This window comes from Haliotis rubra, unplaced genomic scaffold (assembly GCF_003918875.1).
Source record: "Haliotis rubra isolate DU_JTF1 unplaced genomic scaffold, ASM391887v1 Scf134, whole genome shotgun sequence".
In the NCBI taxonomy this organism is placed as follows: Eukaryota; Metazoa; Mollusca; class Gastropoda; order Lepetellida; family Haliotidae; genus Haliotis; species Haliotis rubra.
In genome coordinates, this window is record NW_025765270.1 from 972,655 (window position 1) to 988,608 (window position 15,954).

The following is a 15,954-nucleotide window of genomic DNA, read 5'->3' on the forward strand; positions in this document are numbered from 1 at the left end:
CATATAGTGAGCCATTTCTTCAAGGCAGCATTCAGAATATGGCCATGTGCATCATTTTCATATTGCTCATTATCTTTAAGTGAGAACTTTTAAGTTTATTAAAGCATTTTAGGGTCACATGGACACAAAATTTATTTCAAAAAGGCCAAAATTTGGGTATGTTTTTCTTCTTTCAATCCTGTTAAGGAAAAGTTTCAAATGAAGGCATTGTATGATTGTATACAAAAGACCCATTCTTTCTTGTGGAATTGTATTATCTTCATTGTCACATTCCCTTTGTGTTGGTTTTATTTGTGCATGCATTGATGGATCCCCATTTGTTAACATGTTATCCTCTAACAGAAACTCACTTTAATTTAATTTGATTTAATTTCTTTAACAAACTTACTGAAAGCAAGGTACCAGTTCCAAACTGTTTGAGTTACTGAATTCTTTGTATTGAATGCCCTTAGTTCTAAAGCTCATGTTTGGTTGGGATAAATCCAAATAAAATTTTGTTTGATTTGTTTTAAGTCACATTTCAAACCCAAAATTTTAAATATCAAAATAACAAAAAGGCAAAAGTTGTGTTCTGTTGAATGCATACTTTGAGACCGATACGTTTGTTCATGAAGCTTTCGGAGAAGTGTATTTTTCGAGGGTACTGAAAGGAGAAGGGCATTTAATGCATTGAAAATTTAGCAGAAGCGAAACAGATCAGCAAAGATGATTGTGTGCAGAAATGAAAAGCATGAGTTAATGTTAATTTCAGCAACTACCCCATCACCTACATGCCTTGCGAGTCAGTTTCGATGTGAAAATGGCCAGTGTATTGACGCCGGTTTAAGGTGCAATGGACGAGTTGATTGTACAGATAGGTCTGATGAAACTCGTTGTCGTAAGTAGCCTTGTTGCAAGAGAATGGTAGTTTCTCAGTGGCTTTGACTTCCAGAAATTGACATATTAGTTGCACATGTGGGAGAAGGGGTTATGTGAGTTGTATTAAGTTAAAGTTTGTAGAGAATTTGAAGCATTAAGAACTGGTTCCAAATGACAACCCTCAAATGCAGCTGATCAGTGAAAACTACCAACATCAGATTTAACATGTCCTCAGTTCAATTTAGTAGTCTTTGGTCACGGAACTGGCATGAATTTGTAAGGTTGATTCAGTCACTCTCTGTAATAAGTGTCCCATTTCAGTGTCCCTTGAATGCCTGTACCTGATTCAGCAAATGTGTAGAAAGTGTAAAATCTGTATCTGATGTCATCTACTGTGAGTTAGCTGGATTAATGCTAAAAGCAGTTTAAAACCATACTCACTGCTAAACATCTAAACATGTTCTGTATGATATGATATGTCCTGAGTTAATATGGAGTTACCCCATCCAACCCCATCACTCACAGAAACATGACCTACTACCACATGTGACGTTGAACAATTCTTGGAAGGTATTTGCAATAATTTAGGGTTTTCACTTCCTCTCCATAGCTCTAGCTCCTCTGTCCAACATCTGTAGTATATTACCAATTTTTACAACATCCTCTTCACACTGGCTGTTTCCTTAGTTTTTCTTTTCTTATGTGAATATTTACCTGTTGTTTACCATGTTGCCCGCAATATTTGCCAGATGTGCATGCCCACAAAAATGATTAAGTTTTAAGACCCAACCCAAAGAGATATGTTTAAGTTTTTGTGTCAGTTTGTTCACTAATGAAACAATTTACTAAAAATATGTGTACTAAACATGAATCCCAAACACTCCACAGCACTGAATGAGAACTTGGCTTAGAGTTCATTCTTCAACTAATCTCTGTTTGTATGAATATATTTCTAGTGTCAAATGTTGCACAAATGTCTCTTGTCTTGTTGCTTTTTTTCAGGATGCTTAATCAAATTAATTTAATCTTTTTGCACAGATAGTTTCAGCATTCTAATTTGTCATTTATATTCTATGATGTATTTTTTGAGTCTATGTTATTTTGAGGCTTATATTTGTTCGTGCTTTAAAATTATGTATGTATTATATATGTGTCCGAATTACATTATCTTGCAATTTGAAGTTTGAATGATTTTATCATTTACATTCTATGAGCAGACAAGAAGCTGAAAGTATCTACTGAGACAGTGTTCAAGGATCATGGCTAATTAACAAGTAATTAATTTCAGCATCTAGAAGGACCTGCAGAGACGGTCAGTTTCTGTGTGGCACTGGTCACTGCCTTGACAATAGAAGGGTTTGTGACGCAAGGCCAGATTGCCCTGATGGTTCAGATGAACAAAATTGTAGTAAGTAACGGTAGCATGGGCTCTCAACCCTCCAGATGGCGCTGCAACATTGAGTTATTCCCCTTTTGTCAAGGTCAGGACAGTTACAGTTTGTCCAAGTGTGTATCAATGTTTGTCCCATGTCCATGTACAGTGTTTGAATGGTCGCAGCACCGTAGTCTAGATAAATATAGCTTTTCCAATCCCCTCGACACTTCCACTTACTACGTTAATTCACACTTCACAAAATGTGCACAAATCATCTCAAGCAGATTAATTCTTTTAATGATAATCTCACTTGTAGTAACGGTAACGAAGCACAAATAATCTTGCTTAAATTTCTTGTAAGTAATGTCCTTGTCTTTTGTGTTCGTCAATCTTCTGTAAACATCTTTGTGGTCTGCCTTTCCTCTATTAACATTGTTGCCTCCCCTGGCTGAGGAATTCTTCTAAATTCTGTTGAAGAATTTCCCCCAGTCAGTTTCGCCTTGCTTACGACTGATCCTTTTACTACAAAGGTGAAGGTCAGAAGGTTGGAGGTCATCTGCTTTCTAGTTTGACTGTCCATGACCTTGACATTGGTTTCAGCGCCATCTTGCACTAAAACTCAGAATGAGGCCAGAGATGGTGGTAGCTTGGGAGTTAGTGAATTTTGGAATGTATTTAATCAAGGTTTCTGTATTTTCAGCCTGTCGAGAGGACCAGTTTGCCTGTGCAAATGGCCAGTGTATTCCTCAGTCAGGATTCTGTGATGGACGTCCAGACTGTCGTGACCGTAGTGACGAGGGAGACTGTCGTAAGTTTTTTAAATGGGCCTGAGGTTTCAACATTTCTTGTTTCCTGTAAATTAATAACAAAACAATTAATTGTCATTAGTGACTATGTTTGTCAATGCCAGCATAATAAAACAAAAAAACTTTCATATTCTTGAGAATTCGATTGAAAGAGGGAATTATATGATTCTGGCTATATGTATGAGAATGTGTTTATGAGCCAGTATTAAATAGCAATAATACAATGTGTTTGTGCAAAACTGAGCTTATCCTGCCCCACCGCTGAGACCCAACACAGGCAAGTCAGTTGTTCAAACATGAGTAAGCTATGAGTGGCTTTCCTGCTGTAATGGCCAGTTTGAACATGCATCAAATCTGCATGTAAAGATGATCGGTATAATGCAGATTTTCATTTTAATGCCATTTTTCATGTTACAAATTATATTTGATTAGCTTGAAGTGTAAGTTTATATGTTACAGCTGTGAAAACGTGTGGCAGTGACCAGTTCACCTGCACCAATGGGGAGTGTATCAGTTTGGCCGACAGATGCAACCGCAGATACGACTGCAGAGATGGAACTGATGAATTTGATTGCCGTAAGTCAGCATTTAATCATCACACACACATAATGCTGCTTGTATACAGCTAACATAGATGGTCTGGTTGGACCTTATTTCCTGACCTTAGTGCCTTGACCTGACATATATATATATCTTTTAAGAGGAATCAAAAGCAGTTTTTGGTAAATACATTATTTTTTAAGCTACCAGCATAGTACTTTATTTGAGGGTGGAGCCCCAAAAGAGGTTATTTTTTTCTATCATTTTCAGGAAGAAATGTTTTTTTCCTTGTTTTGTTTAAACATCCCTACATCCCTACAGCTGACTAAGATGGAAACGTTTTAATTGAATGATACCCAATTGCTGAGAGAGGCAGGTTAATCTCAATTTCACAAGGTCAGTTAAAGAGGAGTTTATATCTGTTTTGAGCATCTTTGACAAATTATTTTACCCGACACTATCTATTGCAGCACCCCCTGGTTGCCGTGCTGACCAGTACCGTTGCAGTAACGGCCAGTGTATCAGTAGTGCAGCTCGCTGTAACAGGCAGTTTGATTGTGCTGATCGCAGTGACGAACAGGACTGTCGTAAGTGCTTCATATTCCATTCATTATTGGGATTCCAGGAGTAATACTGGCATGATAGTGGATTCTTGTGGGAGATATTGCCATGAGTGTTTGTTATTCCCTCCCAATCAGGATTCTTGTGGGAGATATTGCCATGAGTGTTTGGTATTCCCTCCCAATCAGGATTCTTGTAGGAGATATTGCCATGACTGTTTGGTATTCCCTCCCAATCAGGATTCTTGTAGGAGATATTGCCATGATTGTTTGGTATTCCCTCCCAATCAGGATTCTTGTGGGAGATATTGCCATGACTGTTTGGTATTCCCTCCCAATCAGGATTCTTGTAGGAGATATTGCCATGACTGTTTGGTATTCCCTCCCAATCAGGATTCTTGTGGGAGATATTGCCATGAGTGTTTGGTATTCCCTCCCAATCAGGATTCCATTGCCATGACTGTTTGGTATTCCCTCCCAATCGGGATTCTTGTGGAGATATTGCCATGAGTGTTTGGTATTCCCTCCCAATCAGGATTCTTGTGGGAGATATTGCCATGAGTGTTTGGTATTCCCTCCCAATCAGGATTCTTGTGGGAGATATTGCCATGAGTGTTTGGTATTCCCTCCCAATCAGGATTCTTGTAGGAGATATTGCCATGAGTGTTTGGTATTCCCTCCCAATCAGGATTCTTGTGGGAGATATTGCCATGACTGTTTGGTATTCCCTCCCAATCAGGATTCTTGTGGGAGATATTGCCATGAGTGTTTGGTATTCCCTCCCAATCAGGATTCTTGTAGGAGATATTGCCATGAGTGTTTGGTATTCCCTCCCAATCAGGATTCTTGTGGGAGATATTGCCATGAGTGTTTGGTATTCCCTCCCAATCAGGATTCTTGTAGGAGATATTGCCATGAGTGTTTGGTATTCCCTCCCAATCAGGATTCTTGTGGGAGATATTGCCATGAGTGTTTGGTATTCCCTCCCAATCAGGATTCTTGTAGGAGATATTGCCATGAGTGTTTGGTATTCCCTCCCAATCAGGATTCTTGTAGGAGATATTGCCATGAGTGTTTGGTATTCCCTCCCAATCAGGATTCTTGTGGGAGATATTGCCATGAGTGTTTGGTATTCCCTCCCAATCAGGATTCTTGTAGGAGATATTGCCATGAGTGTTTGGTATTCCCTCCCAATCAGGATTCTTGTGGGAGATATTGCCATGACTGTTTGGTATTCCCTCCCAATCAGGATTCTAGTGGGAGATATTGCCATGAGTGTTTGGTATTCCCTCCCAATCAGGATTCTTTACCATATGCCTAAAAAGGGGACAATATGGTGACAGTTAATGTGGAATACGGATGGACTTGTGGTTACTGATTGGCCTGCTCCTGGTTAATATCCAGTTTGCAGGTGACATGTAAATTGAGTTACTGGTTCCTGAACAATGGGAAAATCCCCTTTGTAATCAAACCACTTAGTTTGCCTATGTTCAATACCTGTGTAGTTTGTTTTTTTTTCCTGTGGGTTTCAAGCCCATAATCATGGGTTTAACACCTGTAGTTGTTGGTTTTATAACCTAGCTCTTTAGGATTTCATACCTGTATTCAATACCTGTATTTATAGTATTTTTTCACCTGTGTTTGTGGGTTTCAAGCCCATAATCATGGGTTTAACACCTGTAGTTGTTGGTTTTATAACTTAGCTCTTTAGGATTTCACACCTGTGCCCTTGGGTTTCACACCTGGGTTTGTGAGTGTTCTGTGGGGATTCTTGTGGGAGATATTGTCATGAAATCTAATTGCTGTGTCACTTTTTACTTTTCTCCACATTTATTAATGTACAATGTTGAAACTGAAAAACTGTTTTTTAAAGAGGCCTTAAACCCAACTCACTCACTCACACATCAGCTGAAGACCTTGTGGTATTGACATACAACTACTCATGTGTTGCAGCTCCTGCCGGATGCACAGAGAACCAGTTCACCTGCAACAACGGCCAGTGCATCAGCTCTGACGAACGTTGTGATAGAAAATATGACTGTACAGATGGAAGCGACGAACAAGAGTGCAGTGAGTAGCAACAGAAGGGAACTGATACATGTATATTTGAACCTGGCATGTTTTGTCTCACTAAGTAGTAGGTGATGTGGTAGCCTAGTGGGTAATGAACTCTCTCATTTTATTAAAGGTCCGAGTTTTAGTTCCTGCATGGGTTCAGTGTTCAATCTCGAGGGATCCAAGTGCTTGAATATTGAGGAGGAGCATAGCCTTATTGTCAAATGTGTCGCAATCTGCTATAAAGTGTTTCTTCACTGAGACATGTCAGAGAAACCCATGTTTGTGGGTCTGATTCCCTCTTCACTGTCATTGTATTTCGGGTTTGGTCAGCACAATTTGCTCAGGTCATAGTTTTCACAGAATTGGAAAACATACAAAATCTTGACGTTTTAACCCTTTCCTCACACATCAAGTTGACATACCATGATGTAACTGTGGCATTAGACCATACTCTCACTCACTCACTCACTCACTCACTCACTCACTCACTCACTCACTCACTCACTCACTCACTCACTCACTCACTCACTCACTCACCACCCACCCACCCACCCACCCACCTCACTCACTCACTCACTCACTCACTCACTCACTCACTCACTCACTCACTCACTCACTCACTCACTCACTCACTCACTCACTCACTCACTACTCACTCACTCACCCACCCACCCACTTTTTATAATGGCAGTGATGACTTGGACTGTCATAGGTGTTTCATAATCTGTGCCTTAGTGGGATTCCAGGGGAAATTCATTCCTATTGTGGATTGTTCAAGGATATATTGTTGTAAGTGTTCTATATGTATTCATTTTCATGTTGCCATTAGTATTTCATATTCCCTTTCTTGGTGGGAGATATTGTCCTGAGTCTTTCATATTCCCTTTCTTGGTGGGAGATATTGTCCTGAGTCTTTCATATTCCCTTTCTTGGTGGGAGATATTGTCCTGAGTCTTTCATATTCCCTTTCTTGGTGGGAGATATTGTCCTGAGTCTTTCATATTCCCTTTCTTGGTGGGAGATATTGTCCTGAGTATTTTCATATTCTGTCCTTTCTTGGTGGGAGATATTGTCCTGAGTATTTCATATTCCCTTTCTTGGTGGGAGATACTGTCCTGAGTATTTCATATTCCCTTTCTTGGTGGGAGATATTGTCCTGAGTCTTTCATATTCCCTTTCTTGGTGGGAGATATTGTCCTGAGTCTTTCATATTCCCTTTCTTGGTGGGAGATACTGTCCTGAGTATTTCATATAAGTTCTCCTGTTGGGATTCTTGTGGGAAATATTGTCATGAAATCTAATAGTTGTGCCACTTCTTGCTGTTTTCCACATCTAGTTAGAATGTACAAAGTTGTATTTGAAAAACTGTCTAAAGAGGCCATAAAACCAACTCATCCACCAGGGTGTTGACTTACAACTACTCATTTGTTGCAGCTCCTGCCGCATGCACAGAGAACCAGTTCACCTGCAACAACGGCCAGTGCATCAGCTCTGAGGAACGTTGTGATAGAAAATATGACTGTACAGATGGAAGCGACGAACAAGAGTGCAGTGAGTAGCAACAGACAGGAACTGATACATGTATATTTGAACCTGGCATGTTTTGTCTTACTATTATATATGACTGCAGATAAGCCAAATTTTGAGAAACCCCCAAAAAGCATTCTGAAGAAGGGGTTCAGCTTCTCTTTCTGGTGGTAAGAAAACGTCATCGTATTGCTTTGTGTGAAAGTCGAGCACCGTTGTCTCGATATTCATGGGACCAAGATAAAATATCGAGTTATCCGAACTTCGAGACATCCGACCAGGGCATATCATCACATATCACTATGAAAGGAAACAAAACAAAAAGTAGATTTCATGCATGTATATATATTTGTATATACACTTTTACTCCCAGGGGTTGCAGTCACAAATGATACACCTCATGTTACAGTGTGCATCTTGAATGATATCTCATCTCGCCCTCCATCTCTCGATTCCACAAATCTTGTAAACGCATCTGCCGTTCTCAATTGCGATTACACAAAACCCTCTTTGGATTCTCAGTATGTTTTGATTCAAAACTATAATCCCTTATAATCAGTAGTGTTTAGTCGTAACAGTGAGTACTTCCTAATTAATTCCTTCTTAATTAATCCTAATTAAATAACAAACAAGTGACACCTTCAACTCAATTAGCCCTAATTAGTTTACACTACCGCATCCCTTTGATTCATGCCACACCGTGTGTAAACGTGTGGAAACATCCTCAGTTCAGACGGATACTTGCCCATGAAAGGTAGGTGAATATCGAGTTTCTTTGCAAATATTGAGTTAAAAGGGTAATTTTGCTTGTTGGGACCATGAAATTATATCGAGATATCCAAAATATCGAAACATCCGTATCGAGTTAAAAGAGCTTGAATAATGCTAAATTATGAAGGAGATGTTATATCGAGACAACCGAGATATCGAGTTATGAGAGTTCGACACAACGGTGCTTGACTGTATATGATAACGACTTTGTCAGTGAAGACCAAATGTGCAACTAAACGTAGTAGGAGGGATTATTAACATTTTCAGTTCTTTTGTTTTTGCTGGGAATTGTATTATGTGCCAGGATTAAGATTTCCATGTACATTTGTCTTGTAAACAGCCTGTAGAGATGACCAATTTACCTGTGCTAGCGGCCAGTGTATTCCTAAGTCGGGATTCTGTGATGGACGTCCAGATTGTCGTGACCGAAGTGACGAGGGAGACTGTCGTAAGTGTTTTAAATATTTCAATTTTTGAAGTAGTTTCTGTTTGCATGTTCATAGATTTGACCTATAAAGAGTCGGGTTAGAATTGGTCTTCAGTAACCCATGCTTGTCGTTAGAGGCGACTGACGGGATAGGATGGTCAGGTTCACTGACAATTGCGTAGATCGATGCTCGTGCTGTTGATCACTGGATTATCTGGTCCAGACTCGATTTTTTATAGACTGCCACCATATAGCTGAAATATTGCTGAGTGCAGCATAAAACTAAACTCACTCACTCACTGATTGTGATACCATGTTTATCGGATATATATCACATCAATAACACTGTGATTCAAGGGGAAATTTGTGTAAGGTGCATAAAATGGAGGATTGAAATAGTGTTATTGAAATGCTGACAAAAACACACTAAGCTGGTTTCTTAGTTAGGAAGTAGCTTCTGTCACCTGTCAATTGTTGTCAGTAATTGTAAATTTGTATCATTGACCTTGAACTTTTCAGCACCTGCAACTTGTCGTGATGACCAATACCAGTGCAGGAATGGCCAGTGTATCAGCAAAGCTGATCGCTGCAACCGTAGATATGATTGAGCAGATGGCAGCGATGAACAGGAATGCCGTAAGTTGCATGTTTTCTGTTGCTAAGAATGCAGGGATTAGTGTCTTGGCTTGGATGTGAATGTATCTGCAGAAGGAAATATCTAATTCATTTAAGGAGTGTTCGAAATCCATCTGGAAAGGGATTCTGTCCTGAGTCACTGAGTAGAAGACTTAATGGACGGCTGAAACACTTTGGTTGTTTTGTGGTCAGGAACTGACAGATGGGCTTTTTCGAACGCTCAGTTTAGACGCTTATGTGTGACATACCCTCAACCCTATTTAGAAACAGAACTAGTGTCACCAAGCAGAGACCCTTATAGTTCCAGGATGTGGGCATCATCAGGTGCCATGAACTGCACTGTGTAGTACTTTGTTTCCTATATTTTGAAAGACTTACACCTGAACACAGATTTCATTTCATGGTGTTGGATTGAATTATCCAGATCAGTCAATGATTCATTAACCTTTTGCCCAGAGTGTCTCACTTGAAAAAGTGGAATAAGATATATTTAAGATTTGGCAAATTTGGGTGTGCACTTAAGAATGAATAAAAGGAATTTAACTGAATGTACAGAGAAAAGAGCAACCATTTCTTTGACAATGCCTTAACAACTTTAAGTCAAATATGTGACAGAGAATTTCCAAGAGATACTCAAGGCTTTCATTTCATGTGTTTAGTAATACCTGGGTACACACGGATCTAGTCAAATATTTGGTGTGGTTTATGAATTTATGCGTATATTCTATGCAGATTACCTGTTTTGTATACTGCATGCTTATAGGAACCTCCCCTGCTTTAATCTTATGCTATAACTGTAATATCACACCCAAGATCTAGTCCTCAACACCCATTGGTCAAAGAAGTGAGTCACATGACATACTGGTGGTACTTTACTGATGATATTAGGACAAGATGTTTCCATTTAAGATGACTGTTTATGTAACATTTTTAATTTCTAAACAAAACAAATTTCATTTATTTTTGTACTCTGTGTTTTGCTTGTCGTGTGACTTATTTCTTATTATGAACTAAAAACAGGTAATTTGCATTGATGAAAATTGACAGGCCATAAACTTCAAATTGGAATATTAACTGTCGATAAGCACGGCTAAATAGAGATAGCAAAACATGGAGTTGGGAGTAAAGAAATAATGAACATTTTTGGAGTGAAGTGATATATTCCCAATTGCAATGCCGTTTTCTTACCTGGGTTTGAATACTGGCATCTGGGAATGCCTTGATAAATACCTGTCAGACCTGTTTTCGTGATTCTTCTAGGATGGTTTGATTATATGAAAATGAGGATATGTTTGGCACGTGATTGCTTTCCCTTCTTTATCTCTCAATCTCCAAAAATACCCCCAAACCTATTTTGCACTCAACTGACCAGTCGGAACCATGTCTTGTTGCTATGGGATCGTTTGACCTTCTACTGTTGCATGAGGTAGATAACTCTCTGATTGACAGCGCCACCTGGCTGCCGAACAGACCAATTCCGTTGCCGGAATGGGCAATGCATCAGCCAAGCGAGTCGTTGTAATCGCAGATACGACTGCTCTGATGGCACTGACGAATTTGATTGTCGTAAGTTCCTGCGCACTAGCTGGTGACAGTAAATTAGAAAGTGCGTGAGATGTCTCATTTTCATAAACCACTTCACCCTTTGTTTCGTGGTAATTAATGGATTTTAGAATTATTTATTTTCAGAGGGGGTCAAGGATTAAAATCTTGATTTAAGAAACATTGTGAAAACGTGTGACACCTCAGCACTTTCTAAGACAACAGAAGTTTCATGTCAAACAGGATTCTAGTTTCATTTTCAAATGTAGATGTGCTTACTATGAATATGAATCATTTTGGGAATTAATAAATGTTGATACAACAAATGTTTCATGTAAGAAAAACAGTTTGAGATGACAAGATAATGACGTCGATGAAACTGTTTGACATGCACAACTGACCATCTTCAGGAGTAACTTCAACTCGCCAGGACCAAAGGTTCTTGTGGGCTCATGTTGTTGTCATCTTATTATCATCATCAAACTCCTACAATGTAGCCATAGCGATGAAGCTGCATTAATACTATCGCACCAAACTCTTCCTGGTTTTATGTTCTAAAACTCTGAGGATGGGACTAAATAGGAAATAGGAAAATCTTACCAGAACCATGATGAAACTCACAAAGGAAATGTGCCAATTACTATGTAAGTTAGAGCATCTCATGGTTTCATCATGTTAGAATCATATATAATGATTTATAAGACATTATGCACACTGTGGAAACTTAATGTTACAAAAGAAGCATCAAAATCAGAAAGATATTCCGTTTTAAGGTAAGTTAGTAGCAAGTGTGGAAAGCATTTGTATGAATACTTGTAATTACAAGATGTTAACCATGGATTCCTTGAAGCACTGGATTGATGTCATGCTATCCTTGTTCATGCAGACAATATAACACAACATCTTGATATGACAATCTAACAGTAACACCATGTTAGCCCAGTGGGTTTGGTCCAGACACTGAAGACTGGTTCCATTCTAAAAATGGAGAATATTTGAATCCCATCTCGATGCAAACAAAACTGCCATAAAATTCACTTGATTACTGACAATTACGACAGTCTCAGTTATCTGCCCAAATTATTTCTATTGGGTATAAAAGGCAAAATATTGATATAAGTTACATGATTAGATGTCTGAAATTCAATGATACGCTAAGAGTTTGCAGAAAACATGGATGTGCAGGTGAGCAACAGTACCTTGGTGCAGTATTTATCATCATGTGCTTGTTTAATGTCCTGCAGTTCAGCTTTTTAGACTGCCAGTTGCTAGTACTTCAACCATACTGACACTTCATGCTAAATAACTGATGTTTCAACTGACTGCCACAAGACTAATGTGTTCATGTAGTCACAAACACATTCCTAAACCCTTCAACCCTGCATATTTTGTCATAAAACAGTGCATGTTGCTTTAAAAATACCATGCCTTAAAACCCATCCCCAGAAACACCGTAGACAATGCAGAGATGACTTCCTGTAAGGAGGCGGGTTGCTTATAGTTGCATAGCTTTGTTCAACACACGAATGCTGTCGCAAAGCAGTGATCATTGCCACACTGATTATAAGAACGCAGCAGCTCAACGACAAAGTCGCCATATTGCGTCAACAGCAGCGGCGCCTTCGCAAACGTATTTTGGTCCGCATGACCAAAACAAGCCTTTTTGCATTTCTAGGTCATCAAACGGCATGTGTCTGTGGTTGAGTGCCATGTTGAGGGAGTTTATCGTTTGCACAGGCTTATCTTGTACTGACAATCTGTGTAAAGATGATTTTAAGATATTTAGGAACTTACTGGGATGAATGTCTTCATGATGTTTGCTGGAAAGCAAATATCAATACTCCAATACATGATTGTGTCATAGATTTTCTTAGGAAGAAATACTGTTACAAGTTTGAACAATGTCATGACAAAGAAATATGAAATTTTTCTGAAATTATCCAGCTGAAAATGATCATATGACTTTCTGAGAGATGAGAGCGTGCCTGTAATAAGTTGTGCTGATGTCCAACAGAGGCAGAGAGAATTGACATCTCTGTCGTTCCTGCCACAATGAGAGTCCGAGCGGGCAGAGAAGCCGTGTTTGAATGTCAGGTGACAGGATCTACGTCCGGAGTTGTGCGCTGGAGTCGCTCTGGCAACAGGGTGAGTTGCCTTGGTTTGTTTTCTGTTTTTTGTTGTTGTTTTTTTTATCTTAATTCTTAGCTGGACATTGGGTGGCCCATTTGTTGAAGCAGTCACTCATCATGCTGAAGGCCTAGGTTCATTGATGCCTATTTGGTGTCCCACGTGATATTGCTGGAATATTGCTAAAAGTGATAGAATTGCTTCCCTTTCAAACACCAGGAACCTGTGACAGTGGGTTTGAATCCAGATTTGCCCCAGTTATGTTTCTAGGCTTGACATCATTATACCCATGCAATTTTCCAATGACACAGAGGAAAAAGGTTAATGCTGCATATGGGTTTGAGTACCTGGTATCACCCATCCAGGATCTGTGGTCTGTCAGTGCCATTCCTGTTTTCACAGACATCATCACAGCTAGCCAAGATGACACAGGAGTTTTTCTCCCATTTAGTCGACCATCAACGATATATCTACAATATTTTGAAAAGTCATCTGTCACATCAACTTCCTTTCAGCCTCTGCCTGCCAGTGCGACCCAGTTGAACGGCCGCTTGTCGTTCCGCGGAGTTACCCAGGAAGATGCTGGAGACTACGTGTGTACTGCTGCAGCCACTTCCGGCAGCTACACATCAACAGCCAGACTCCAAGTAGACTTCAGTGAGTATGCTGTCATCCCGGTATCTCAATGGAGAACATTAGCTGTCCTGACATCTGAATAGATAACTTTCTGATCTATCTGTTTTACTCTGCTATTTCTAATTATCCCCATTCATAAAGTATTCTCTTGTCTCAATAGTATTTTGATCCTCATCAACTCAAGAGACGAACGAACAAACGTTTTGACTATGTTATTTATTGTAAATTTTCACACACAGAGAGATTTTGATTTGCGATTTGCATAGATTTTCAATCAGTGAGTAATTGTTTTTTAGTTGGTCCTCCTACTCAGCGTCCGATTATCTCTGGTCCCTGCGGTGCTGGCGAGGCCACCTGTTCCAGCGGAGAGTGTATTCCACGCGACTACCTTTGTGATGGAGAAAATGACTGCACTGACAATTCAGATGAGAACAACTGCAGTAAGTTGATCCCTTTATATGGTGTAATCATTCAAATTTATTGTAAAAAAATTCCTTTACATGTTTGGTTTGTTTTGGCTTATGATTCTATTCACATAAAGGATGAAATAGATATGAATATACAGTAATTGTTTGTTAACTTGACAAATAGTGTTGATGAAAACGACCAATCGATGGATTCCATTAAATCAGTCACAATGTAATGCTCTGTAGTGGTAGTCACGGTTTGGCTTAAATATTGCTAAAGTGACTTTGAATTTTAACTCACTCACTCTGTGGTGGTAAGCGTTGTAATAAGATGTATGAAGGAGATGAAAAAGAATTGGTAATAAAAATGTATCTGTTTGTTAAGATTTTGCTCTGCCTTGTGAGCCCAATGAGTTCCGCTGCGCCAATGGCCGCTGTGCTATGAAGATCTGGAGGTGCGATGGTGACAATGACTGCGGTGATGACTCTGATGAGACCAACTGTCGTAAGTATTTGATCAGGTTTATGGAGATACCTCTAGTACCTCTACCGATTCATGTCCTTGGAAGGTATAGAACTCTCTGGGAGGTATTGAAATCCTTGGAAGGTATTGAAATCCTTGGAAGGTATTGAAAACCTTAGAAGGTATTGAAATCCTTAGAAGGTATTGAAATCCTTTGCAGAACAACACTCACTGGTTTGCCTGGTCCAAATTTCTGCTATTAATGCTGATACAGCTGGAATATTGCTGGCTCAGCATATTTGCATATTAAACCTGTAGTCTATAAGTAGATATTCCCCAGTTTGAAGGAGATATACCAGATACTTCATGTGTGAGTGACCTGTCCACATTGTTATAGTATGTTGACCTCTACAAGCACTGACTTCCTGTGTGTGGCCATGGAGTTATATGGATGTTTCTATCACTACACTCTCCTCCTTGGAATCCTGTTGTGTACGTATCATCAAGATGTCATGAGCTGCTGTATTTCAGCAGTCGTAGTGCAATGTTGTATACTTTTTAAGGCAGTCATACAATGTTACCTGACCTTGAGGTTAACATATGAGGTATGGAAGCTACATAAAGCACTGATGTGTCACCACTCCCAGGTCTGTGGACAACCGACAAGGTTATGGGCAAACTGGCATTTCACAGACCCATAGTGCTCCAAATCTTTATGAGGCTGTCACTAATGTTTACTTTGAGCAACAAGGTATGCCACTGAGGCACATTCAAAATCCTCGAACCGACCACCCAAACCACTTGATGGGTATCTCATTGACTATAACTAAAGGCAGAAATCACAACACCTGTCAGTTTGAGGACTTTCAAAGCACAGTTGGATGTTCAGATGGAGTACTTTTAAAGCAGGATTTTTTCAAGTCGGCACAATTTTTTTAGTCTCTGTTAAGGCCTGGAGCAGAGAACCAAAGGATGTCAGCTGATACATCTGTTTAATGCCATAGACAGCAATATCCAAGCTATATGATGGCAGACAATGGACAACAGGGTATGATCAAACCAGTCAGCAACCTAGTCTTGTCTTAAGGGGTAACTGATGGGATGAGTTGCTCAGACTGCTCCAGTCACTGGATTTTCTGGTCCAGATGCAATCATTTACAGGCTTTTTTTTTAATAAAAGCTGGTGTAGCCTAGAATACGCAAATACAAATACCCATATGC

At 39.5% G+C, this 15,954-nt stretch overlaps 1 protein-coding gene across 1 annotated transcript in view; it reads left to right on the plus strand.

Moving 5' to 3' along the window:
* The window catches only part of LOC124267847 (basement membrane-specific heparan sulfate proteoglycan core protein-like), a 183,073-nt gene that overhangs the window by 99,331 nt on the left and 67,788 nt on the right, over positions 1–15,954 (plus strand). The window contains 14 exon segments of the mRNA XM_046702838.1: positions 752–877; positions 2,147–2,266; positions 2,934–3,041; positions 3,499–3,615; positions 4,050–4,166; positions 6,093–6,209; positions 7,632–7,748; positions 8,836–8,943; positions 9,442–9,516; positions 11,008–11,124; positions 13,115–13,245; positions 13,743–13,884; positions 14,160–14,303; positions 14,656–14,775. Of these exon segments, the coding sequence (XP_046558794.1) occupies positions 752–877; positions 2,147–2,266; positions 2,934–3,041; positions 3,499–3,615; positions 4,050–4,166; positions 6,093–6,209; positions 7,632–7,748; positions 8,836–8,943; positions 9,442–9,516; positions 11,008–11,124; positions 13,115–13,245; positions 13,743–13,884; positions 14,160–14,303; positions 14,656–14,775 (1,659 nt within the window).